At 38.8% G+C, this 26,993-nt stretch overlaps 1 protein-coding gene across 6 annotated transcripts in view; it reads left to right on the top strand.

Annotated features, from left to right (window-relative positions):
* ASAP1 (ArfGAP with SH3 domain, ankyrin repeat and PH domain 1) overlaps positions 1-26,993 on the top strand; it is a 166,351-nt gene that overhangs the window by 74,519 nt on the left and 64,839 nt on the right. For 5 of the 6 annotated variants that reach the window (XM_035318947.1, XM_035318944.1, XM_035318946.1 and 2 more), the window contains exon 3: positions 19,840-19,912. In XM_035318947.1, the coding sequence (XP_035174838.1) occupies positions 19,840-19,912 (73 nt within the window). Of the gene's footprint in view, positions 1-5,737; positions 5,783-19,839; positions 19,913-26,993 lie in introns of those variants that run through there. The other variant, XM_035318945.1, reaches the window with a different exon arrangement.

Here is a 26,993-nt window from a genome sequence, read left to right as displayed (position 1 = left end):
AAAGGTATGCAAGGTATTTGATTTTTAGCTGTAAGTTTTAGAAATATATACTAAAGAGCATCCCATGGTAATTTCATATGCTCATCCTTGGAAAATCCTTTCTGCAGTAGAAAATTGCCTCCAGCTAAATACTTTGTGTTTTTTCTTTCAGTTTCACAAAGCTTAGAATACAGGTGAGTTTTTTCCAGGATTCTCAGGAAATCAGACACACTTTATAATCCAGTATTTCACCTAACTCCAGTAGTTTGTAGTAGTTTAATTCCTGTTAAATGACGTGTAGGGGTTGGAAGGTGCTCCCTTGTGAGGGAGAAGCACCTCCTCATGCTGAACTCAAATAAAGGTTTTCTTTATAGGACCAAAGACTCTGTATTATGTGAGCGTAGTTGAAGTCTGTTGATGCTTCATCATAGGAATAGCACTTCATGCATTCAATATCCTAGTCAAAGTTAAGCTACGTACTACCACAAGTGGCACAGGAAGCTTTAGTTCTTAACCTCAGTGGACAGCTGAGCAGGGGAGCAAGGTTACTACTAACTGCTGTGAAATGATGTTGCAATGAAGCTCTTTAATTTTGCAGTTCCTGTGTGTGAGAATGTGCACACAACAGTTGCAACAGATGAGTGTGCCTTGTTACCTGAGTGACTTGGCCCTGTTGTCATGCGTGATTTATTACACTGAACTACCTTGAATTAACAACTTGTAATGGTCCTTGGAATTTAAATTTCTTGTGGATTAAAATTGTCTCACTGTAAATATTAACAGCATGAAACATGTAAGTTTGAACTAATTATTTGTGGAATTCATAGACGGGCTGTCAGGACACAACCAAAATCTTTGCTTTTCAGAAGTTCCCAGGGAACATTTCATAGAATCATAGAATATCCTGAGTTGGAAGGGACCCTTAAGGATCATCAAGTCCAACTCTTGACACCGCCCAGGTCTACCCAAAAGTTCAGACCGTGTGACTAAGTGCACAGTCCAATCTCTTCTTAAATTCAGACAGGCTCGGTGCAGTGACAACTTCCCTGGGGAGCCTGTTCCAGTGTGCAACCACCCTCTCTGTGAAGAACCCCCTCCTGATGTCAAGCCTAAATTTCCCCTGCCTCAGCTTAACCCCGTTTCCGCGGGTCCTGTCACTGGTGTTAATGGAGAAAAGGTCTCCTGTCTCTCGACACCCCCTTACGAGGAAGTTGTAGACTGTGGTGAGGTCTCCTCTCAGCCTCCTCTTCTCCAGGCTGAACAGGCCCAGTGACCTCAGCCGTTCTTCGTACGTCTTCCCCTCCAGGCCTATCACCATCTTCGTAGCCCTCCTCTGGACACTCTCCAACAGTTTCATGTCCTTTTCTGTAGTAGCTGCCCTTGCAGGTGAGGCACTGGACCAGCTGAAGCTGATGTGTGTTCCTACATGTTCCTGGCTGCAAATTGTCTCACTGGGAAAACTTTATTCTAAAAAAAATGTGAAATTCTGAAGAAGTCCTGCATTTTTCCTTTAATTTAGTTAGTATGCTGTTTCTGTAGTGGTACCTTGGGAACACTGACTTTTTTTTTAACTGCAATTTTAGGTAAAGGTTTATATCGTATCACATTTGCTTGTTCTAAATTTGTGGTCTCAGTTAATCTGAATTCCCTTAACTGGTTAGCCTTTGAGTAGGTGACTTGGGCTGTTTTCCAGTTTTACTGGAAGCGTGTTGAAGTGTGTTGGTTAGACTATTAGCTGTTTGGTTAGGCAGTGGAATTAATACAATTTTGGAAGGACGTGAGCTTTCACCTTGTTCTGAGTTTACAAAACATGCTTAGCTACAGTGGTTTCACTATCTGAAACTGATCAAGTGACAATGAAAGGATGGGAGTGATGGAGACTTGGGGAACTGAAATAACATGGGAGAAGGAAGAGACTAGATGGAAGCAAGACTAGGCATGCTGGGTTAAGTTGATCAAGGATTTAGAAAAGAGAAGAGCCTAGAAAACCTCAATGACAGGCAGAGAAAATTTACGTGAGCAAATTGCAGATCTTCAGGTCAGTAGGTTAAAACAATTATTTCCCAGGGTGGTGTATTTTGAATGGCGTGCAAGGAGGCAGCCATCAGGAACCGTAGTGCTTGGAGAGGTGCATAAAGTGGAGTATCTTGGAGTTTGTGGGATTTGCTGAGGTCTGACCTTGACAAGGGTGAGAACCTCTGCTTTTGCAGGGATTTTTATGCAGATTTTTTTATCCGGTCCTTGACAAATTTATTGGTCTGTGGGATACAGATGAAGAATGTGCGTTATCTTAAAGACTGTTCTTGTGGAGAACAAGTGTCTTGTGATAGTTTGAAAATAGCTGTGCTGACTTGTATGTAAATTGTCAGCTGTTTGGTTTGTTTTTTTTGGGGGGGGGGGGGGGGGGGAGCAATCTTAGAGCTTTCCACTTAACCTGTTGTCTCTTATGTATTGTCTTTACTTTCATCAGTCCTTGATTCTGGCTGCCTTTGGTTGTTTGCCTAAGAAGTTGGCTTGTAAACTAAAAAGGAACTTCCTTGACTTCTGTGATACCTGTTATGCCTACTAGGAACTCCCTGAAGCATGCTCAGACCTTACGTGCTTCTCTTTCATTATGTCAGAGGAAACTTGAAAAGAGTGCTGTCTTGTTGTGCTCCTCTTTTTGTAAGAAAGCATTTTCATTTCCTTTCATGTGCTGCCTCCGTCTGATGTGAGGCTGCGCTCAGCGCGTGCAGAGCTCTCACCCCAGAGGAGCTCGGCTTGTGCTTGGGCACTTCGCTTGCATATGAGAAAACATTTCAGCCTTCACTGAAGCTGATGATTTGACTTAAGTTGTATTTTTGGAATTATTACACTATGCTATCTATGGGATGGCTGTCATTAATAGTTAATGGGGTAGGGCAAGTCTTAATCCCATTACAAATTAATTTGCCTTCCATTTTTTTAAGAGTATCTGGAATGGCATGTGCGTACTAGTAGGTTTCTGATTCGATTTGCAGGCTTTAAGAATTTTGTCCTATTACAACAGTGTAACTGCTGAGTATTTGAGGCATAAACCGATGATGGTGCAGTCCTATCTGGCTTTCCCCCTGAGTGGGGGGAGTGTTAGGCTGCATGACAAAAGGCTCCTCTTCACAAACACAGGGAGCCAGGGGAAATATTAATTGCAGGAATGGAGCTTCCTGACCTGGCTTTTCCTGAGCATGTCACAGGAGGACTGACAGCTCCATTGTCCAGGTATGAAACCCATCAGGATGCTTAAAGGGAAGGGCACCGTACAGACTGAGGGAGGGTCGTACCTACAGGGCCATGAGACTTGTGGGATGGAGGAGATTGTACAGGGGTTGTTACAAAGTGCTCTGGGGAAGGACCAAAGATGGGGAAAAGGGAGGGTTTGAGGTGGTTTGGGGAAGAACAAGCATAGGAAAATAGGAGGTTAAGGGGATAAGGGGGCTAGTCACATGTAAAGAGATCGTGAGTTAGCATGTTTTTCTGGCCATGCCCTATGTCTCACCAGTGCAGTCAATCTATCATTATACTTAATTTTTAACTACTTCCCTAGGTGAGGGGGCTCTTACATGTGTACGCGTATATATGGAGCTCAAAGTGCTGGTGTCAGACCCCACTAGTTGGTGGCCAGGCTGGAGCTACACCATGGATTGTAGGGGCCCGTGTGCTGTGGGGTGCTAGGGACGGGAGTGCATGCATGATTGTGGGTATGTATGGTGGTGTGCAGTATTAAGCTAACAAATCTTAAGCAGGACTAGTATTAAACTGTTGAGTAAGTAAGCTGCCTGGGAACCACGTCTTGAAGCAGCCGTAAGAGAGTTGGGGACTGGAAGGTCTGCCAACTGGCAGCTGGAGGGACCAGTGGGTCCAAACTGGCCACTGGAGACACTGTGTCCTGGGACACGTGTTTGCACGTGTGTGTCTCTGCATGAGGAATGTTGCACTGCAGAAAATCTCACTTTTGTCCTGGTCAGCCATAGAGGTGAGCAGGATGAAGCCACTGGTGCTGTGTGCGCATCCCAGGAATACATTTTCAGCCTCAGCACTGTCTGGACCTTGGAACATGGAGCTGCAGCAGCCTCATCTCTGCAAAGCTGCTGGCATCAGCAACCCATAAGCCATTTGAATGGAGTTTGTGTGTGTGGTTGCCATTCTCCTCTGCTTTCTTTGGGGTGTGGATGAAAAGACTACGCAGCAGGCTCTTGGGATGTTGCCAACATGTCAGTGAAGCTTTTTATAGATTTGATTCAAAAGAGATTTATTTACCAAATTACATGCGTAAAGATAGCAAACCATTATTGAAATGCAACAAGTATCACTGTTGACTTTAGATTTAATTTTTTTAATTACTTTTTTTTTTGGTGGAGTACTAATGGTCATATCTAATATGAAAAGGGAACCTTCCTATAAACCTAGTGATTGCAGACCTTTTCAGTGCAGGTTATAAACCCCATTTCACATTTCAAGGAGCAATGGATAGATACATCTTTGTATTATTTGAGCACAAAATTTAAAGAACTGGAGAATGAGTAAGCGTATGGTAGTCTAACCATCTTCTTCTGAAAATCTCACTCATCTGACAAGAAATCTTTGGTAGTGATCTCAATTTTCAGCACTATGTGCTGTTTATTCTTTGGGGCATGAGTGTTATTTTGAAGTAAATTTCCTAGTTACGCTTCTTGCTGTGATGTGTTTCATGTCACAGAGTGTTATAGTAGACAAAACTGGATTGCTCTTGGACAAAAATAAACTGGAAGATGCCTTCCATCTGCTAAAGAGCATTCAGTCCATGGAGCAGATTAGGTCTGATCGGGAGTAAACCTGTCTGAGATGCATCTAATGTGGATAAAGTGTGTTTGGCTTAGAGGATCCTATCCTAATACCGTGCTCTGTTGGTCACTATAGACAGGGTTCTATTTTATGGAGTGGCTCAAATGTGTGTGGTGTGTTTTTGTTGTTGAATTTTTTCTTCCCCCTCCTTTAAACAACAGCGAACCTAGGAGTTCCCTCCCTCTCTAAGGTAGCTTTGTGTTTGTGCACTCTCCTGGAAAGTGCGCTGTAAGTAATAAATACCCCTTGAAAAGGCTCAGAATTGCAAATCTTCTGCTTCGTCATTTCCTTGTTATGGTGTATATTTAAATGCTTTTCCACTGTGAAGCTTATTTTGCTTCACTGTTTGTATAATTTCCCTAACACCAATTTTTTCCTCAGTGCCTGTGATTTTTCAGTTGAATGTCTACAAAATAATCCCCTGTTTATGGTCCTCAAGCTCTGTCTTTCATCTTTTGATAACTATTGTGAAATGTACCATACAATCATGTCCACCGTGGGAGATAGTTATCTACGGTTGCCATCGCCTACTGTACTGCGTGCCTTTAATTTCTATATATGTACGTTACACAAACTGTGCAACGTTGGCATTAAATCAGTCTATATCCAAATTTTGGGACCCTCCAATTTTGTGATTAACAAGTGTTGCCTTTTATGATAATTCAGTTTGAATGTGTTCCAAATGCCAGTGCTTAGAAAAATAGTTCTTCACTGAATCTTCTATTTATATTCTTCATTTGAATGAGCTGGAGGTTCACTTACTTTCTTGCTCTTATTCAGGCAGAATACAAATCAGCAATAGGAATTTTTTTTGCATCATTGCACACAGCTTCCTTTTCTACTGCCCTATTTGTGTCCTGCCTGCAGCCCTGCTCAAGTGGAGCCCCTTAGCATTCTGCGCACTGCTAGCTGGGAGCCAGCCAATGCAACATTCATGAAAAGCTTCAGAGCCTGTAGTTGCCAGGTATAGGATTTACTCTGTTCTTGCTAACTACTGGAAGCTTGTAACGAGGCAAGGCAAAAATGGCATCCTGCGATATTCTTGTGAGAGTTCACATGGGAAGATTTATGGTCACATGAGTTTAAGTACCATTGCTTGCTAGGCTCCTAGCTGTCTCCAACCAATGTGAGAGGTGGATGCGTATGGAGAGAGTACAAAAAGGGTGTGTGTCAATATCTGCATTGCTATACCATTCCACTGGTTTATTAACAGGGATGTTTTGAGCTGGAATTCCATAAACACTGTTGTGTATTGAACCAGGGCTTAAAGGCAACGACTTGGTACCACTTGTTAATATTTCTGTTTCTCGTGTTAATATTTCTGCTTTCAGTACCCTCAATCTATGATGTAAATTGGAATATTGTTGTGGTTTGCCTGGTAGACATGGATTATTAATCACCAGTATTCATTTTTGTCAAAATATTCTGTGTCCAGGTAGATACTTCTCAATTGCCATGCCTTGTTGTCCTTATTGGTAAGGAGATCGAAAGAGGGCTGAATCAGCCTGGTGTTTTTTTCAGTGTTTGGTACACCAAGGTTCTTTCCAAGACAGTATATGCATAAAGAAAATCTGTATTATGAAAATGGTATTTAAAAAAGTCCAGGAGCCAGCAACCAGCTTGATAACAATTAGTTCATCTTTCTGTAAAGGGTTATGGATTTTATCAAAACAAAAGGGTTTGCTGAATAGATTCTTTATCCTCTTAGAACTTCAATTAAATGCATTAGTTCAGTAAATTTCCTATGATTGTATGAAGAATGGGTGGTCTGGAATAATATAAAAAAGGTTAACTGACATCAACTCCTAGTGGGTTTAGTGCAAAAAAGCCATATCAAACAGCTGTCCTTGTTAAAACTGGCAATAAATCAGAGCTATGGTTTTTGTGTGACTCTAAAAGCAAATGTTCCCCGTTCTATACATGAAACAAACTAGACTTTTGTTCTCTTTTAAGACCTACCATAAAATATAAAACTGAAGTTTAAAAAATTGTTTCTTCTGTTGTGAATTTAATCATTTGATTTTGTGAAAGCATATCAGTGTAATTTGTGGAGTGTGGTTTGGGGTATAAGGGCTGTGTATGTTTAAAAACAAAATGTACGAAATGTTTCATTGAAGCAGTGAACAGGTTATACCTTGCTACCTAACTATCGCTGGAAAGGGGAAGATTTTCTGAAAGGTTTATATTTAAGTAACTTAGGATTTTGCATAGACAGCTTATATTCAGATCTGAAGAAAACAAAAAAGAAAAAAATTGTCATAGGCTGCTATAGGGCTTTTTGTTGTCATTTTTGTTTTCATTTTGTTTTGCTTGATGTTTCTATTTTTTTTTAATTAATGTTTGTCTGTTGCTTAGTATTGTGTTTATATAGTTATCTTCTGGTGAATTCATTTGCATTGGAGCTTACACAACAGAAATACCATTAGTGAGAGAAGAACAGCTGTTCTGGGATAGACCAGAAGCTGATAAAAGCCTAGGATCTCATCTGATGTAGCCAAGGGCAGATGGCAAGGGCAGAGCTGTAGGGAGACCTCCAGTACGATCTCCCAGCTCCAGGGACTTGCGGCTCAGGACAAGGCAGACCAAAGGTATTGCACTTGCATTTAATGGTCGGGAGCACAGAGCTCTGGAGGTCTCAGGGAATACACAGGCGGGCTCAGGTAAGTAAGGAGTGGCAGGAGGACTTCAGAGGGGCTGCTTGCTGAAAGGAAATTCAAGGCAAATTCTGGAAAAGCTGCTATCAATTTCCAGTGATTTGTGTTGCACCACTTGAAGGCCTAAACAGAAAGAAAACCTTACCAAGGACAGCTTCTGGCCTTTTTTACTTAATAATGCCTTCCCTCTCTGTGAGGAGCATACTGAGGGGATGCTGCTTGCTGTAGTGATGGTGAGGTGCAGGGGTTAAATGCTCTTGCCAAAGTAGCAGGATGTGTTTAAACTGGGTTACTAGTGAGTGAATGACAGAGCACGATGAAAGTTGTGCACCGTGCTGTTCACATTTTGCTTGATTGGTATAATCAAGTGTAGTCATTCTCTACAGCTCCATATCTCACTGCAAACATAAAACTTCAGTCCCTACTTTGGCAATAATTTCTGCACTTATGGAGATCATAAGCAAAGGCATAAGGAACTGTAGTGAGTTACTCTACTTTAAATAGCGGCTGAGTTTCTGAAGGATATAACTGTTTGAAAAGCAAGCGAAGGAATGTGAGATTAGAGAAGTAAAACTGTAGCCTGAGTCACCCCTGCTGGCAAAGGAGCAAATGCCACTCCTGCATGCATGTGGATTGCAGCTTTTTCAGAGCTGGTTTCTAAGAATCCAAGCCTTACAACTCCAAAGTATATCTTAAAGGTTCAAATGTAGGTGGATTAAGAGAGATGCTGCTGCATTGGAACAGATCTCAGCGCAGGCATGATGTTTAATACTACCTGTCTTCTCAGGTCACAGTTGTACAGCGATTTTGATCTGGTATAAATTTGTGCATCTACTGAAAGGGGTAGAGCTACCGTGTTTGTAGCTGTCCTCTGTGCTGGCAGAAATGCAGCAGAAGGGCAATTTTCATCTAATCTCTTTTCTTGACTTTGTGGCTGTTCAGACTATAGCGTGCAGGTACAAATGAGGTAGTGGTAGCGAGTGGACGGCAGAGGGAAACAGGAAAACCATCTCTTTCAGATCCTACAGAGCAACCGAGGAGTCCAGCTCTTCACAAAAATCTGAAGGCCTTTCAGAAGCACCTGTTGGCCAGTGCTTCTGTCATAATACTCCAGCCAGAACATGAAAGATAACTGATGTAGTGCTGTTGATTTTGATGTTAATTTGCTTAACCATTTAATATTTCCTGTCTGAATTTTCAGATTACTCATTTTTTCTATGCATCCATTCTGCATTCCAGAGAGAATATTTAAACCTTGAAGATGGGTGTGGAGGGGAGTGCAGAAGGAATTACCTTTCTGGCCAAATAAAAGTGGTTATAACAAGGCTGTGCATTTATTGGTGATGGTCTTGTATCATGTCCCGTATCATCTGAGTCTAAGGATGCTTGTCAAGACAACACTATTGCATAAGTTTAGAATTTAATCTTCTGTTCATAGCTGCTGCTTTAAAACTTTGTGAGATCTACTGTGACATTATTTAAAATTAAAATGCTGCAGCCTATTCATCTACTGTTGTTCAGTACTTCAGTCTGCCTTGTTTTTATTTCAGATCATCAGTAGAGTGAGCTTCCTGAGCATCTTTGACTGATGTGTTAGCTCTGTTTAAGCACTAACTACTTCCATTGGGATTAGCTGTTTATAATTTGTAGTGTGAGCTGGGATGAATAAATCATTGTTGAGAACCAAAGTAACTTTCAGATAAATGCCATAAATTAATGATTTTAGTATTAATCCTAATGTTGTGTTTCAAAAAGGGAAAGGGGGGGAATTGTGTACATAACAGTAAATAAAATAATTTGACCAAAATATGAGTGACTTGGCCTCAGGTTAAATATATTTCATTTTGTAATTACTACTGCTTTGGGTGGGTTTTAAACTCTGCCATTGCTTCATCCTGTCCTCAGGTGTAATGTATATCTTCTAGTTATATATTGGACAAGAAAGAACAGCTGTATGGCAATGATCAGCTTTGTCCATGCACTGTTGTTCCCCCATGTTAGCAGTTCGGGTTTTCATTACCTTGCCCAGATTTCTTTTTCAGTCTTGAATCTTAAATTACACTCTCTGCTTTAGAGAAAAGAGTATTGCCAAACTGTTCTCTTTTGAAGTGCTGTGCATCCTCTTCAGCTGTAAGAATGTGTTTGAAAAATATTAGTATGAAAAAAACAAACAGCCTACAGTATTTTCCTTGTCACTGCTGTTTTCTGATCCTTCCTGTATCCAAAAGTGTTATTTACAAACAGATTTTCCCTGAGTTCTTCCATTCATATTCTAGCCAATCCTGCTGGAAATGGTGTTTCATGAGGTAAATAAGCCAATTTTACTTTCCCCTTGCTTGCTTCTTGTTGCAGGAGAGGCACTCCAGGTCTCTATGTGTTCTAAATCCCTTGATTAAGAAGCAGTTTTCTGATATAGGAAACTGATACAGGAATGCCCCTCCCAAAAAGGGTGAGGAGAGTAAACAGGCTGAAAAACCACTGCCCATGTAATATCTAGGATGACAAGGAAGTGATTAAAATATGAGATTTTGAAAGACTTCCCTTTTTGTTTTTGACTCCAAGTGAAATAAACCAAAAATCAATAGCAGCTGCTAGAATCTGGCTGTTAAGGAATAAACTGCTGTTGCCATTAGTGGAGCAAGAATATTGATTTCTGGGGTGTTAATACTTATTGCTGTGTTTAGGCCTTTTAAGCCTGTGATTTACTATCTGAGAGTTATCTGGAAAGCTTATGTTTTATCTAATGAAAATTAATTGAAACAGTGTTTGTTAGGGCAAAGTTTCTTGCATAATTATTTGACATGCAGCTTGGATGCATTGCCTGGGAGTCTTGTACAAGTATGGGCAAAAATCTTTTCTTGTTATTTTGAGGAAGATGGGGATGGCTGTGCAAGATACTATCTTCTTTACCTCCACAGAACTTCAATCTGGTATTTGGGCGCTGCATATATGAGGAAGTTGCTACCTTGGAAAAAAAATTGCTGGTCCATCTGCAGAATTTGAAAGCTTTAGAAGATCCTGGTTCTCAAACAGTCTCATATCTCCTAGCTTATTCTTAAGACTTTCTCCATCCTATAGACTCTTCTGTTTATTTGTTTCTAATTTGCACAAGCTGCTTCATAATACCTCCTAAAATGATTAATCTGTAATTGAAAAGCATCATAAAACTGGGATATTTTGGGGGAAGTTAAGTAGTGCCTGACAAAATAGCTATTTATTCAGTTAGTGTCACAACTGTATACTCATGTTATAAATAGGACATCACTTATGTTAGCAATATTCAGTTAAATTTGTGATCAGACCAATAATGGTCCCATTTTCTAAATGGGATACAATGCAGCTATTATTCCATCTGACAGCAAAAGTTTTCTTCTAAATATACGCTAGTACAATTTAGTCATGTTTAGGATCTTGGCACTAACTTGTCTGATATTCTTAAGAAAATATATAGAATATTTGATGGGAGCATCTGTTCTCTAATACGTTCTTAAAAGAGAAATGGGGTAGTGCTATTTTTACTGAAACACAGTGCTATGTTAAAAATTGCTTTGAAATAAGTAGAGGGTAGATTATAAAGAGCTCATACTGTTTCCTAACATACTGGAAATGTTACTATTAAGTTCTGTTAACGTTTCATTGTGAATTTTAAACAATGCCTTTAAAATCAGCACTACATTTAAAGTGCCCTTCCTATGGAAGGGAAAATGGTGGTTTCTGTGTGGTCTCAGTGACTTTGTCAGGCCATATACATAGCTGGGGCAACTTATACCGTAAGGAGGTTACACTGCTCTACAGCGTAGGATTTTGGTCTTGTTAGTGCACCCTTTTCTTTCACCTTTCATTTCACCCTACAGCTGAATGTCTCTGTATGTAAGTCAGCGTTTTCTCTCTAAGCTTAATGTCAGGGATCATAATGTGTGCCAGTGTCTCCAAAGTAAGCTCTAGAGAACCTGATTAGAAGTCCTAAACGTAGCAATTAGAAGTACAATGTTGTATGTTGCAAGACTTACTTCTATTTTTGTAACCCATCTCTTTTTTTTAAATGTGTATTAGAAAGTGTCATTTTCTGTAGTGTTTCTGGACTTGCTATTTTCCCTCACTCCTGCTATTCTCCTACAATATCACCGTGCATTGTATGGGGTGTGATAAGAATTAAATGGTAGAATCTTCTAGCTGGTTATTTGGGTGTAGCTCAGAATTTCATAGTAAGCGCTGATGATCACAAGTTTAACGTAGCGTGAGATGAAGTCCTATTGAATCTGTCCTCATAGTCCTCTCCAATAGCAAAATCAAACATTTGAGTGCCAGAATGCTGCAGTAGTATTCAGGGATATGTTGTAATGGAAATACTATTTCCTTTTTTGAAAATTTACTTTTTTTCCTTTTTGAAATCTGTATTTAGGAATAAGTAGACATAAATTGAAATATTATATATGACATTTGTTGTAATGCATTAATATACCTGTTTTTTCTCTCTCTGAATGCTGAATATGATATTACAATCATGCATCAGTATGTGCATTTATGTATTTCATCAGGGTTGGGAGGCAAAGGGACATAGATAGTTTCTTCTATGAAGTAAGGAAAAAAAAATACTAGCTGATGCAATTTTATTTGCAAGAAAAAAAGTGGCTGCAGTAGAAGTAGTAACACTTCGGAACGGCTTGGTCTACTGTGAATATGTATCTGGTGTCCTTCATACCTCTGCTGCTAGCTGATACCAGATATCAACAAATAATAATACTGATTCAAATTGAGAGCTGGCAAGGGTAAGCGTACTCTGCAGTTTCAACACCACTGTGATGCTGGTGATGGCTGAATGAGTGAGTACTTTATTCATCCCTGAGTGTCATTTTTGAGGTCCTGTAAAATTCATCGGATCTCTGTAGAACACGTTGAAGAATTTCCCTGCCTGAGAAGGTGGTAATAACCATAACTCATGCGTCCACATCCAGTTTCTCTTGCCTCCCTGGCTAGGTAATATCTGTGAGTTACTGGGATAACAGTTTAAATACAATGCATGCTTCAAAATATTTTGCGGTTTGAAAAGAAGAAAGAAAAGAGCTAACAAAGAAGGAAAATATTTTGTGGTATTTAAGTGTGGTGGGGCAGCTGAAGGACTCTCCTGTTAGTGAAATCTACAGTCAAGTGTGGTGGGAGGGGGGCAGCTGGGGACTTTGGTTTGTGCTTTTTTTTCTTTTTCCAAGTCAAGTTACTAAGAATCGGATTACTTCCTTAGAAATTCATGTCAGCTAGCATGTCTGTTCTTTGAAAGTGGTTTTGGGTTTATGCTGTTTGCGTGCTGTCTGCTATTTGGCTAGCTGACTTTTGAAAGACCTTGCCTTAACTGTTGGATGTTATCTCGCATATTTATTTTTTGATTGTTCTAGAAATTAATCTTGTTCCGTTTGGGGCTGTTTTGAACTGTATTTCGTTATGCCTTTCATAAATATGCTTTTTGGGTTAGGTTTTTTGAAAGAGAATTATGCTTTGTAGGGTATTGTTGTTTTTTGTGTTTTTTTTTTTTCCAAATGACAAGCATCTTTGATAAATTAAACACTTCATTTATGGACTATTTCTACAGAGCTATGTATTTCTGTAGTGGAAAAAAATATTTTGTTGGGTATTTTGGTAGCCAGTACTGATGCTCAAAACACTCAAAATACTCGCACACAAGCATTTCCAAGGAACTTCGGGGGGGGAGGGCGAAGGTGTAAGGAGGGGTGTGTAAGAGCGCAGATTGGGCTTCTCTTTCTTAGATTAAAATCATCATTCCCTTTGGGCCTTTTAAAGTTGCCCATGGCAGGGGAGTTGGAACTGGATGGAGGTCCCTTCCAACCCAACCCACTCTGATTCTTTGTTTCACTGTTCTTGCTGGTTCAGGTTTGTAGCTTGTAGTGGTAAAGCTGACTGGTGTAACGAAGAGAAAATGTCATTTGTTTTTCAGTTAACTCGAAAGGTATTTTATGCGCAAAATTAGCCAAACTCAAGTATTAGTATAACTAAACTTATAGGATGGAGGTTCCCAAAATACTGTTACATATTCCCAAATGTGTCTTAGCATGTACGAGTTTAAAGATCACCTCCGTGCTCATTAGGAAAAACGTGCTGCTAATTTCATGTTGTCTACAAGTAATCATACCCGGATAGCAATTAGCAGCTGCCATCATGCCCTTGCGGTAAAGGCATCTGGGTAGGAGTGTGACTGCCTGGGGGGATCCAAAGGGCAGTTGTCGAGACAAAATAAAATTTAGCTGTTCTCAACTTTCTAGGGAGATTTGATAGGCCATCTCAGCTATATGGCCATTTGAGTAATGTTGAAGAGTAATTTAGTGATTGTTATTTCTGCAGCTCTTTTTAGAGGCTGTGAAAGTGAGTTGCTCCTCTGTTGTGACCTTGATAGCACGAAAGGGGCCGATGGCTTTCCTCGTGTATGCCAGCCTGGAGAGGGGCTGCTGTTACGATGCAAGGCGAGCTGCATGTGATGGTAGACAAGTTAGTTGGTGGGATGTCTGTAAAGCTTTGCATTATCCCCCAAAATATTTTCTGCAGATACATGTTTCTTAAATTTGATTACTGATGATCTTTTTATTAGTTTGTGGTTAAACACAACCTGGAAATCTTAAAACATCAAGGCAACTCTTTGATTTTATTTTTTTTTATTTTTTTGAGAAGATTACCTTGGTCTTATTTTCAGAGTAGCTGGTAAATAATGGTGTATTTAATGATGATGGTGGTGGTTATTACAGAGAAAAAACACATCATCAAGCACTTATGTTTGGTTTTCTCTCATTTGGATCCTTTGGGTTTTTAAGTAATTCAGGACGAGTTGAAATACGCCATTCTATATCCATCTTTTACCCGGAGGGATTAAGTGTCTCTAGAAAATTCTTAACTGCTCCCCTGATTTTGTCATTTAGACGTGCTGAGAGCAGCAATTGGAAACAGACGGCAAACTTGTGGTTGTCAAGGCCAGCACAGGCAGGGTGGAGCAGGAAGGACAGGGAAGGGTGGTCCGAGTCGCTTCTCCACGTACAGGGCTAAGAGAGCTTGGTAGTCTGCCTGCTTCTCTGGGGGTAGGCTACAGGAGGTTTACTTTCATCTTCTATTTTGGTTATATTTTGCTGGGGAAATCATCAGGGCTTGTTTTGTTGCCGTTTCAGTGGTATATAATACCTACATATATATATATAAATATATATAATATATATACATTTGTTTTCCATCCCACAAAGGCTGGACTTTATTGTTAAGAATAAATTTTAAAAAATGTATTAAAAATGTAAATGCCTGTCCAATACCAGTAAGGTGCCTTTGCTCTGCTTGGTTACGTGGCTATCCCAACTGGGACTTGAGCAGATGGGAAACATATTTGTAGTAGACGAGTAAATGTCAGTCACTTCTGAGCCAGGGTTAAGCTGATGAGCGAAAGACATGTCTCATAGTCCCTGGAAGCCAACGTATCACCCCATGTATTTCTGTGAAATAACTTAATGTCTTGTATCTGACGAAACATGCATGTGACTACCAAGTGTTTATGATTCCCATTTGCATGTCTGACCTCAAATATTTTGTACTTCACATGGATTACTTTTTATATGAAATTAATTTCTTAAAATACATGGAGGGTTGGATTTTGTGTGTTTTATTTTGTCACAAATACACTGATCATGCATGCTTGGATGACCTTCAGGCTTCTGTCATGGGTCTGTCTTGAGCAAAATAATGTAATTGTTTAAAACATTTCTGGTTTGGTATATTATTTTTGTGGGTGGGCTTTGGACATGAAAATTTTTAGGACTAACCTCTTAAATATTTAGTGAAATTGTAAACCTCTGGTACATAGATGAGCAGTTTGTTCCAGCTGGAAAATGTATTTTGTCTGGATTAAGTCTAATTGAAGATGATAATAACGTTTGCTGATATATAAATGTGATTGTCAGGGTCTTGAGCCACTCAACTTTTTATTATTGTAAGGTTGAAACAAATCAGTTTTAGTCTTGTCTTCCAACTGTAAAGGTGTGCAAAGCACAGGAAACAACTGAGACCGGAGTTTTTATTAGATGTAGTGGGAGTAAATCCTCTTTGAATGTCTGCCTCTAAGACAGTGCTGATGTCTAGAAGAGCTAAATTTGCGTGTGTATGAAATGCGTCTGTGACCAGTGTCTGTAAGAGTGGTTTATATGTCTGTCAAGAAAGGAAGATTCCTGTGTTGGTCAAACCATATTTTCATGCTTGTTAGGACTAAGTACCTTAAATATTTGTAATTATGGTCTCTAGTGTATAGACTGACATGCATGTGCATACAGATTAAAAAAAAAAAACTGTATTTACACACGTACGCAAATGTGTGTGTATGTACATGTATATATATAAGGGGACTAAAAAGGCTCAAGCTTCTAAAGAAACAATTAGTGTTTTATCTAACTGCAACCTTGGCAGGTTTTGCACATCAAAGATAGAAATCCAGCATCAAGCACTTCTCGTACTGCACAGTAGGGTAATTTCTGGCTTAATATTTAGCAGCTATTAAAATAGAACTTGGTCCAAAAATAAGCGATGCTTCATTCAGGAGGGATGAGGCTCTAAAGAGAATCAAAAGCAGTGCTTGTGTGAATGCCTCAACCCAGGGGAGTGGAGGAAGATGAAACCTTGACAGGCCATATCTCATGGATCATGCATAGCAAATCTGCTGGTATGAGGAGCAGGGAGCTTTCCTTGTTTAGTTTAATATAAGCAGATTGGAAGTGGAGTGTGTCTTTTTTTTCTTTTCACAAGTGTGTCTCAAGGCTTTTTATATGAATGCTTTATTTGCATTATTTTTGAGTAAAGTTGGAGATTGTCTCCAAGATGACCTGGTTTTGAGAATAAAGCATTACTCAACCAAGAAGGTAGTAAACCTGTGTTTGCAGGTACCTTTAATAAATTATCTGTCTCTTCAGAATGCATAGAAGTATTCAGAGGGTAAGAAAATATTCTCCCAAGGAAGTTCAAAAGGCGTCCTGGGAGATGATATCATAGCAATGAAGAAAGAAGTATTTTCCAGGAACAGGTGATGATGAGGAAGAGTCGAGGTATACAGGAAGGTAGCCAGGAGCATGTCTGAATACCTGAAGATTTGTGTCAGACAATTCCTTGGTTCTCTAAGACATGATACATTCCAATAATAAAAACTTACGTCACTTTTATGAGAACATGTTGGTTATTTGTGTTTTTCAAAATGGGGAATAAAAATACCTAGTATTCTAAATACTGCAAAATAAAACAAACTGCTATTGCAAAAGCAAGCTTTCACGTAACTGGGGCAAGCAAGGCTGTGTCTTCCTAACTTAACACATTGCAAAGGTTAGATTGCTCGGGAATAAAAATGGAATCGAGCATTGAGTGCAGCATACTGCCTCGGCAGCAGAATGCAGCTATAAATTATGAGCAAAAGGCTTCAAGAGGAATGTAATTTATTTAGAAACAAAATGCCTGCATATTTATATATATGTATATATATGTATTTTAAGTCAAAAATGAGATAACGAGGTTTGTACGCCTAGAATCCCATGTAGCATTGAGTTCCATCTGTGGTAGGCATTTTCTGCTCCGCCCTGATATATAGTTACAAGTGCGTGTGGATTTATTTTATTTAAAGAATTTTGGACTGTGACAAATTAGTTCATATAAAGCTTGTCTTTGCAAGTATAAAAATAATAATAAAAAAAAAATGAGCTGTGGTGTCATTCCGATTTTAGGTCTCTGGCTCCTTCAGGCAGTGGATGTCATCTCTGTATATGGCTTTGCTCAGTGACTGCTCTTAAAGTAATGAATGTTCCCTTTCCTCTTCCCTCCATATTAGTGACTAAATTTAATTGAATATCAAAGTCTGATTTGTGAGATTTTTCTAGCCTTCTTGTTCTAATTTTTCCAGATTGATATCTTTAGGAGCAAACTCCAAGAAAGATTCCACTTTGTTTTTGTTCTCTGGGTGTCCAGTTTGCTTCAGTTTTAGAATATCACACTGAGTTTTATTTCTGAATCTCATCAACCTTAACGGTTGTCCTTTTCCAAAATGTTGAGTGCAGGGTAGTATAAGAAATCAAAACCAAACACTCAATAAATTAGTGAATCATACTGTCTTTTCTGCTAGTTGAAAATGGAGAAGTTCAGTGGAAATGTCTGATAGTGACTGTCTGGCATAGCACGCAGACAGAAGCCAAAGCTTTTGACAGCTCTTGCAAAAGAATCTAAGAAGAATCGCCTGCCGTGCACTGGCTTGAAAAAACACAGAGTTCTTAATATTTTATTAAATGCAAAAATTTTAACTCTTTCTGTCAAGATGCAAGTCAAGTAAAAGCAAGCATTGTATTGTTGAGCAGAAAAAAATATTTGTAATTCTGAATGTTGGAGACAGTTGTTCTGATGCAAATGGAAAATGGGTTAAACACTATTAGAAAACGTTTATATAAACTCTGTGGTTCCAAATTTTCTAGTTTTATCTACCGTAGAAATGCTTGTGTGATTAAGAATATGGTGGTTTTCAGCTGCACGTTAACAGAAATTCTACTTCTTTTTTCCAGATTTCCTTGTATTGTTCAATTATAATATACTTTGCTTGATTGAACTTGGGCCATCCAAAAAGAGCTAAGATAGTTCAGCTGGTTTCTCTCTCTCTTGGTCCATGCATACACTGAAATTCTTATCGCTGTGAACCAGAGCCCTGGTGTGTGACCACCACCACCTCCAGTTCTCAGTGCTCCACTTGTCGTGGAGCTGCTGCCGTGGTGTGGTGGTGGTTGTGGTGGTTCTTATTTAGTAGTGGTGTTGGTTTTTGTTTTGTTTCTGAGATTGTTGATGTCCACCACTGTGCACTTTAACCACCTCTGTTTGGGCAGTGAAAACTTAGGAGGTTTTCATCCATACCATTGCTGGTGGTGACCCTCTCTGAGAAGTGCACCATGCTGTGAATGTGGCTGCCTTTCTGCCTGCTGAGGAGCAAGCTTTGCATCAGTTTGCCACTCTTCAGATACCAGACCCCCGGGAGCTTCAGGCTTCCAGCTGTTTCCTCCAGTGGATCATGTTAGCTACCCAAGCAGCCCTGCCATGGGAAATCTGTGGTCTGCTCCAACTAACACGTTAACTGGGCTGCTAGCCTGACAATAATTCTGAATACGAGTTACCCAATTTTCAGTGACTTGAACGGGAATATTAAATGGCAAACACTGTCAGCTTCATTAAAAAATACAATTATCGGTCTGACATCATTTATGGGAAATTAGCTATGATCTAAATGGGAAAAAATAGAAATTAGTTGAAATTATTTCCTATATGTTCTCCACGGATAGCAGGACTTGTATAAAACATGCTGCGGATGCTGAATGTCCAAAGCTCACACTTAAGTGTAATTAACTGGATCACTGCAAACAGTACCAGTATGGAGCTGTAAGAGTCTTCATTCCACAAGCCTAGACTACTGTTTATTTTGATTTTATATTTTGCTATATCATACCAGTTTTTCTTATGTTAACTTGATTTCTTATATCAGATTGCAAGAGGGTAAGGAAGTTGTTATTTACAAAGAAGAAGGTATCTAGAAATCTAACTTAAATTCATCATTATTGAATAATGGCCTCACCTTCTGGATTTTGAAACAATTTGAAACTGTGAGGGATTCCTGAAAATGTATATTTGAATATTACTCTTGTAAATACTCTTTTTCATTGCTGTGCAAAATCAGATCTTAAGTCCTTTTATCTTTATTTGGTACTTTCATCTTCTATATTCATAAAATTTATGGGGTTTGGGGAAAGAGCTCAGTATGGTAGCTTGCGCAAAATTCTGTTATTTGTGAAAGTAATTGCCAGAAATTATTTATAACTGAATAAAAGGATTTTTCCTGGATTTCTTTCACATTCCTCTTCTCCCTCCCCCCCTTACGTATACAGACTTATATATGAGAATATATTTTGTGTCTGTAGGTGGAACAGGACTAATAGGGGAAACCTATGGAATCCACAACAACTTAGTTGTAGCAGAAACAATAGGGTTATAGTAGAAGCTTCTATTTTATTGTGTGTGTGTGTGTGTGAAATATATTACATTTGGAATAAATGCTTTGTCCCATTGCAAAACTAAAATAGTTTAAAATATTTTTTTTCTTTTAGTTCTGTCACTGCTGTTCTTCTCTGTCTCCAGACCATTTTCACATGAGTTCTTTAATTCACTCTGAAGGGGTAGAATCACCTGAGACCTTCCTGCAGGCTGAATGTGTTGTATCAGCAGTTTTTTTCCAGCCTGTGAAACTACACTTTCTGTTTTTAAATGTTTTAGTGTATTCTTTTGGTAAGTAAATATAAAGTTTCTTTATTTGTTGTTTTTACAGGCATTGGATCAAGACAGAACTGCACTACAGAAAGTAAAAAAATCTGTGAAAGCAATATATAATTCAGGCCAAGGTAAGACATTGTTTCTAGTTCTACATGAGAACTGAAGAATTTGATTTCAAGTTTGAAAAGTTTGTCTTGCAATGTATGTGGTTTAAGTACATAGCATGTAGGATGCTTATCTGTTTACCAGTGTTGAGATTAAATGGTTAAAAACTTTCTTTGGTTTGATGCAAAATCAGAAGCAATGTTTTCCTGTTCTTTCACCATTGTAGTCCTTCCTAAAGGCCTCTAGGAGAATTTCCATGAGGTATTTTTCCTGCTGCCTTAAAATTTCAAGCAGGTTTCTTTGTCTAGAGCAGCTGTTGGGCAGTGTCCTAAGGTGGTATCCTGGGGTGAATTTATAGAGCACACGTCTAGGTGAAATAAGAAGGATAACTTGTTAAAAACTTTTAGGAAAAAAAAAAAAAACAAAACTACAGCTAGATGTATTTTGTTCCTTCAGCATTTTCTCTCTCCTAGTAACACAATAAAAATGGCTTATCTCACTTGTTTGCCTAAATACTGGAGGCTTACCATTATTTTGCTCGTTTGCAGAAGCTGTTGATGTTGTATGAAAGCTATAGAAGTGACTTTGGTGCAAGGATAGGTGTCTGGAGTATGAATTGATAATCAGAGTTCAGTAACAAATGATGATCAAACACAGTTCAAAACACAAATTGGGTTTTAAAAATGTGTTAAATGTCTTCCACCTCTGTTTCTTTTAAGCTAAAAAAAACATCAAACACAAATATGGTAGCAGAGCTGTACACCTTCTAGTAACCATCTGGTTGTGAATGCTGGGGTTTAGTAAATCCCAGTTCCTGTTCCCCAGCAGTAATAATCAGTTTAGCAAGAATTTTCCTTTTGCAGAAGCACTTCTTAGTGGCCTTAAGAAGACTGTTTCTGTGTTGTTTAGGCAGAGTGTTTTTGTTGTCCAGTTGACTCCAGTTTATGGATGTGCGCGAACTTTTAATGAACTGTAGGTTCTTCATGCTTCTGCTAATCACTAATGTTGTTCTACTTGCATCATATTTTGATTAGCTTTTCTGTAACTTCTGTTGCTGATGATTTTTTTTCCTAATAGTATGTGAAGCCAGGTAAAAAATGAGAATAGTACTTGATTAACGGTGTATTTACTTTCATGCTTTTAAAAGTACGCAGATGTTCTAAGCAGCTCTTTCTATTTGAAAGTACCTACTTACTGAACTTTAAAGCTGCTGGATATCATCGAACATCTGACAAGTTTTCTGCATGCTTTAATATCTGTAAATGTTACTGGAGATTTTTACCCATTGTTGGATTTGAGTTTTGTTACAAAAGTAATACTCTTTTAAGTGCTTGTAAGTAGGCCATGCTATGTTATAAATTTGTCACTTCAAGTAGAAGTAATAGCAGGTTGGTTAATGGTTTCAATTGGCTGTCTTGGTACTTAAAAAGAACTGCAAATAATTTGGTAGCTGTTTTTCTCCTTTTTTTCCCGTTCCTTTTTTAAAAACTATTGTTTTGAAAGTACAAGTTAGTGCTCTCTTTATCCAAAAGAATTCATACCATACCTAATACTCTAGCTCCCTCTTCAGAATGCAGTGGTCATAGGCTACAGTATAATTCTAAAATGTGCACAGGAGGCAATTCATACAGTAATTGCTAAACTAGCATTAGTAAGAGGAGAAAAAACAGTGGAAGTGTTTATTATACATGTGGAAGCTTGTATGAATTGATATAAAAATACTGAGCTAATTAAAGCTCAAACTCCCTTTTCCTGCTTGTACAAAGAGAATAGCTAAGGCATCTATTTCATGCTTCTCTGGTGAAAGTGGATTTTGCTGATGTTTATCTTCATGTAAAGCATGCTAGAACCAGCTGTGAAATGCGTTGTCATATGGAACTCTGTCCCATTGTTCAGACAACAGTTAGCTGACTATTTTCATGAGGGAAACCTCTATATTTTTGAGAACTTGGAATTGTTTTATTTAAAAACTTTATTGTTTGTTAAACCTTATCTAAACTTCTAGAGTAGGAAATACTTTTTACAACTCCTGTGCTTCCTAATCTCCTTTGAGAACTCTAGCCAGACTGGTGATGGATGTTTATTCAGCAGTAATACAGATTCTTCTCTTTTGAGATCAGTAAACCAATTCATACTCTACCAAACGTCATAGCTAGAATTTTGGGGTGTTGTATTGGGGTGTGGGTGTTTCTTTTTTTTATTTATTTGTTTTTGTCTGAAGTAACGTTTGGATAGTGCCATTTACACAGTACAATATCTCATACTTGATTCTTTAGAAAACCCTAGCACTCCGGCCCTGTGGTATGTTGGGTTTTCTCTTTGTTGCTGAATTATGAACCTCAAGGGACACTCCTCTTTTACTAAGAGAATTTAAATGTCACCCAAAGATGTTTGCTTTTTGTGCTTAGCCCTCCCCCATTTCTCAGATTTAGATTTGGAACTACGCCTGTGGAAATGAAACCATACCAGCACAGAAATGTAGAAATCCCTTAAAGATCCCATCCTATTTATTTTATTTTATTTTATTTTATTTCTGTCAGAAATGCTTTTGTGGAAAGTACTTTTTATGAAATCCAGAGATACAGATTGATACCTCATTCTCACCACTTCTTTCATATACAGCTTGCGGTTTATTTCTGTTGTGATACAGGGAATATGTGATAGGAACCTGTCTTATGTGACTGGTGCATGAACTAATGGCAAATCTGTTCTCACTAGCTTCCTCATAATATTTAGTCTGAATTCTAAGAGCAGTAGATTGCAGTCAGTTTTGCTGTAGATTTTCAATAGTGTTTTTTTTTTTTTTTAATTATTACTAGTAGTTCTATTTCTATAGTATGACTTCCAGATATAGTAAAAAGAACTTAAACAACAGAGAAATAAAAACATGAAATGGCATGCAAGATCAAAGGTACTGTGTGGGACAAGCAGTCCCTCTGGTCTCCTGCAATGATAAACAGAGGATGCTTGAAGAAGTAGCAGAGCAGTGCAAAGACTGGGGGGGTTATTTATTACTTTTTTCTTTTTAGCCTGCAATGTTATGAAGATATGGAATTACCTAAGTCAAGATTAATGCTATGATGTTTGCTTATTAAACTTCTTCAATTACTTTTGACTTTTTTTTTTTTCCCTAAGGAATATAAATTCATGTAAACCTTCAGCATTCACAGCCTTGCATCAGTCCAGTTAAAGGCTCTCTTGCTCCTTTGCAAAGCTGTCCATGCATCCTATTCAGGCCCCAAATCCCCCGAGAAGCAGACTGGCCCTGTCCACGTCTCATTTGGATCATTTGATGTGAAGTTGAGGGGCTTTCCCATGTTCTTAATGCATACAGAGAGTTTGAGGCATAAGAGTTAGCAGGGGATTTTGGAGTTCCCAAACTTGCTAGAGAAGTGTTAGAGGACCAGTCTTTGCAGGTGAACTCCTGTTAGATTCAGTGTCATCTGTTCTACCTGTTGAACGATGTATTTGGATTATCTTGTTTCCACAGTCAGCCACAATATCCTTTTTTGTTTGTTTTTATTACGTAAACCATCACATACGTACAGCCATCCTTATTGTCTTTCTCCAAAATGGCAGCATAGCCTTTTCGTTTTAAAGAGGAAGGAAGAAGAGAGAATTTGATGTGACGGGGACAGGAACTATGCATCGTATGCAGGGTTTAAACACACAAAGATGGTGGTTTATGCTGCTCTGTTACATCCTCTGTTTCTTAACCATTTCTCATGGCTCAGCTTTGTGTTGCTTGGTTGCTGAAAGTCGAGGTGATGTTACTCCAGGACTTGGTTGTATAACTAGACACGATGATTTCTTAAAGTTAGTGGTGTTTACCCACGTGCGTTATGCTGCCTAATGCACATGTTCAGCATATCAAATTGTAGACTTCTAGGGTGAGCTACATCTGCTTTCCTGTGCATTCACATGAGTACGAGCTGAACTGGAACGATTTCTGCCTTGAGTGCAAGGGAAGGGTAGACGCCAACCTCCAGTACAGGGATTTTTGTTGTAAACATCTGTTTAGACAAATTAATTTCACATCTGGAATCAGCTTTTGTTTTTATTGCCCCGAATAACCCATAGTATTGTATGTTAAAAAAAGCAACAAAGTTTATCTCTGTGAAGCTTATTTCCTATTCCACTATATCTTGTTAAATGATGTGGGCTTTTTCATAAAGGGCTTCGCTGGTGACCTCCCTCAGAGAAAAGGAACTTACTTCCTTGCTTTCCCCCACCTCATCTTTTTTTGATCAGTTATTCCTGTATGTGCAGCTCGTCCCTGTTATCCTTTGCTTAGTTCCTTTGGATGTTTTGGTGAGGGACGATCTTTCGGGAATCCGAATGGGATGCTGAACCTGGAATTCCTTTCCCTACGTGCCTGTGCCTGTTGATTCCTTGAGGGCAGGGAGGAGGAAATTCTGTGGAAAAAAAAAAAATCCTTATATAAAGCCTGTGTTTCTTTTTTAGCATTTTATATTTATCTGTGTGTTATCCACCAATTCTTTTCTGCACTGTAATTCCTACCAATTTGCCTGAGTAATGTATCAGCACTCCTGCTCTGTGTGTACTTGAATTCTCAGCTCTCTGTGGAGCTCTTACTAAAAACAGCTATTAGATTTGTCTCATTTTCCTTGTTATATTGAGGCTGTTACAAATATGAGGCTTTACTTCACAACTATATAGTTCACGTATTCTTTTTTTCTGCATCTTGGTCTAGGTGACTTGCTGCTGTTCATTTTCTGCAGCTTCTGTGAATTCTCCTATTAGCACTTAAATTTGATACAAGCCCTCGGAAGCAGCATTGAAAGGAAATCCTTATAGAGAACTTCTTGAGCATGTTAGTGATGAACACAAATGCAAGAAGTCATTTACCTTTCTGGTATGGCTCATCTTCTCTCAGTGCTCCTAGGTGATGTGGAGAACCTGCAAGTAATAGAGCTGCACCTTGCTCTTGATGTCTTTGAAAGAGGCTTTTTTTTTTACTTTTGTCTTCTGTAATCTCAGTCCAGAAGGCTTTATCAACAAGTACAGATGAGAATACAATGGTCAAAGATATTTTTCTACTCGCTTTTTCATTTCAGCTTTTTGAAGGATGAAATAAGAAAGCATGCTTTATGATTTCAAATATCTTCTTTTTGCCGTCCTCTTTAACTTTGCCAGCTGTCTTGTTCTTTCTGAGCCTTTTTCATGTGTGTGTTTTTCCATTCATAAATGCAGTTTGGCTCTGACCTTTATTATTTTTCCTTTGGCTGCCCAGAGAACAAAGCACTTTCATAAATGCAACATAAAAACAATTCCAAGTTGACCAAGACTCTGAGTTGTGATTCGTCTTTTTCAGACTCAAACAGATATGCAGATCTAATACAGTAAATAATATATTCTTCAGGCATAATTTAGGTCAAATCAATAAAAGGAAAGAGTTGTGTTTGTGCTTTTTTTCTTCTGTAAACTATTCAGTTCCTTTTCTGTTCTTCAGCGTTCACACGTTCAGGTCAGAACAGAATTGCTTAAGTGTGTATTTTGTCTGTTATTTCCTGCTCTTAACACACGATACTTCATATCTGCGTTACAGTGGAGAAGTGGGGGTTGCAGCAACATTGCTGCATTCTGTGCCCTACCAGGGTTCCCTTAAACGAACCTAAATTCTGTGCTGATTGTTCCTCAGGGCTGAGGCTATGGATTCTGGAGAAGAAGCAATATGCTGAGAAAATAGCGCTGCTTTATCCAGTCCGGCCTCTTGCTTTGCCTACATCCACAATGGGATCTGGACATGGGCTCAGCCACTGGCTCCCCTGCCAGGACACATCGAGGAAGGGACAATTTGTGAGCCCCTGACCCCAGTTACAGCTCCCATTGTCAGTGAGGGCAGAGCCCACCCCAAAATGTCCGTGGTCCTTGTACCACCTCTCAGGGAGATGCTGAAGCAGGATGATGTCTGGGGAAGCTGTTATATTTTCACAATATTGAGCTTTGTTCACAATATTGGGAACACGTGAGCCAGTTTGAGAAGGAAGACGTGGTTTGTGTATACTGCTGTCAGTGTTCGTGTCTCCGTGGAGTTATTGAGGTCCTTCCTATACCACTTATGCCTAATGAAGTAAACATCAAGTCATGCACGAACTTTACACACTTAAAACTTTATGCAAATAAAATTACATTAGGACACTGGGAAGTCTCTTCTGTGTTTGCATGAGGAGTCAGAGCTCCAAACAGTCTTTGCTGTAAGCATCCTGGGTTTTCATATGTTGCTTTTTAGCATAGGATACGTTACAGACTTAATTTTCAATGTGTGTGTTTAAGGCCAAGTAGAGCGCTACAATGCCTCTTCATAAAATGAAAATATTTTGACTCCTTTCACGAGACTTACGTTGATACTTACATTAATATATATATATATATATGCCTTATTCGTGCACAGTACTTGAATGGTGTGTGTGTGTTTGTTGCGTGCGAAGTAAAAGGAATACTTTTAATAATCAGCCTGATGCCTAGATGTAGCTGACTTGTGGTATGGGATTCCGGAGAATTTCCTATATATTGTTCTAGGACAGTCATCTGCTTCCTGCTTCCTTTTTCTGGCAGAATTACTTTGCCTTTCCACAGATAAAGGAAATAGTCTTGTGCTTGTCCTTTTTCAGTCTCCTCGAGAATCATTCTTGAAAATGTGTGCACTCGGTGAAAAAACACAAAATGTTTAAAATGAGAATGCTAGGAAATAGAGTCCGAAGTGCTTCACCCTGTCCCTGCAAGCACAGGGACTTGAGGATCTAACAGGTTTCCTACCAACTTAGTTCAATTACCCTTCCTTCTCTCTCAAAACAGTAGGATACATTGGGTCTTTATTAGCTCAGGACTGCAAAAGCCAAAGCTCCTTCTTAGCTCAAGCCTTCTGTGTATATTTATGCAACAGCTTTTACATCAAAACAAAATGCATATTTTATTTTTACATAGTGGTTTCCTTGGTTTTAATACTAAGCTATTTGATCAAAACCAGATGCTTTTGGAACAGTTTTAATCCTACAAAAAACGTACTGTTCAAGCTGTGATACTGTATTAATATATGATTAAATATTTGGCCATTTGAAAACCTCAGTGTTAATGGCTGAT

The sequence above is a fragment of the Oxyura jamaicensis genome, chromosome 2 (genome assembly GCF_011077185.1).
Source record: "Oxyura jamaicensis isolate SHBP4307 breed ruddy duck chromosome 2, BPBGC_Ojam_1.0, whole genome shotgun sequence".
NCBI classification, from domain to species: Eukaryota; Metazoa; Chordata; class Aves; order Anseriformes; family Anatidae; genus Oxyura; species Oxyura jamaicensis.
Note: the sequence above shows the minus strand (reverse complement) of the source record. Positions and strands in the feature narration are given on the sequence as shown.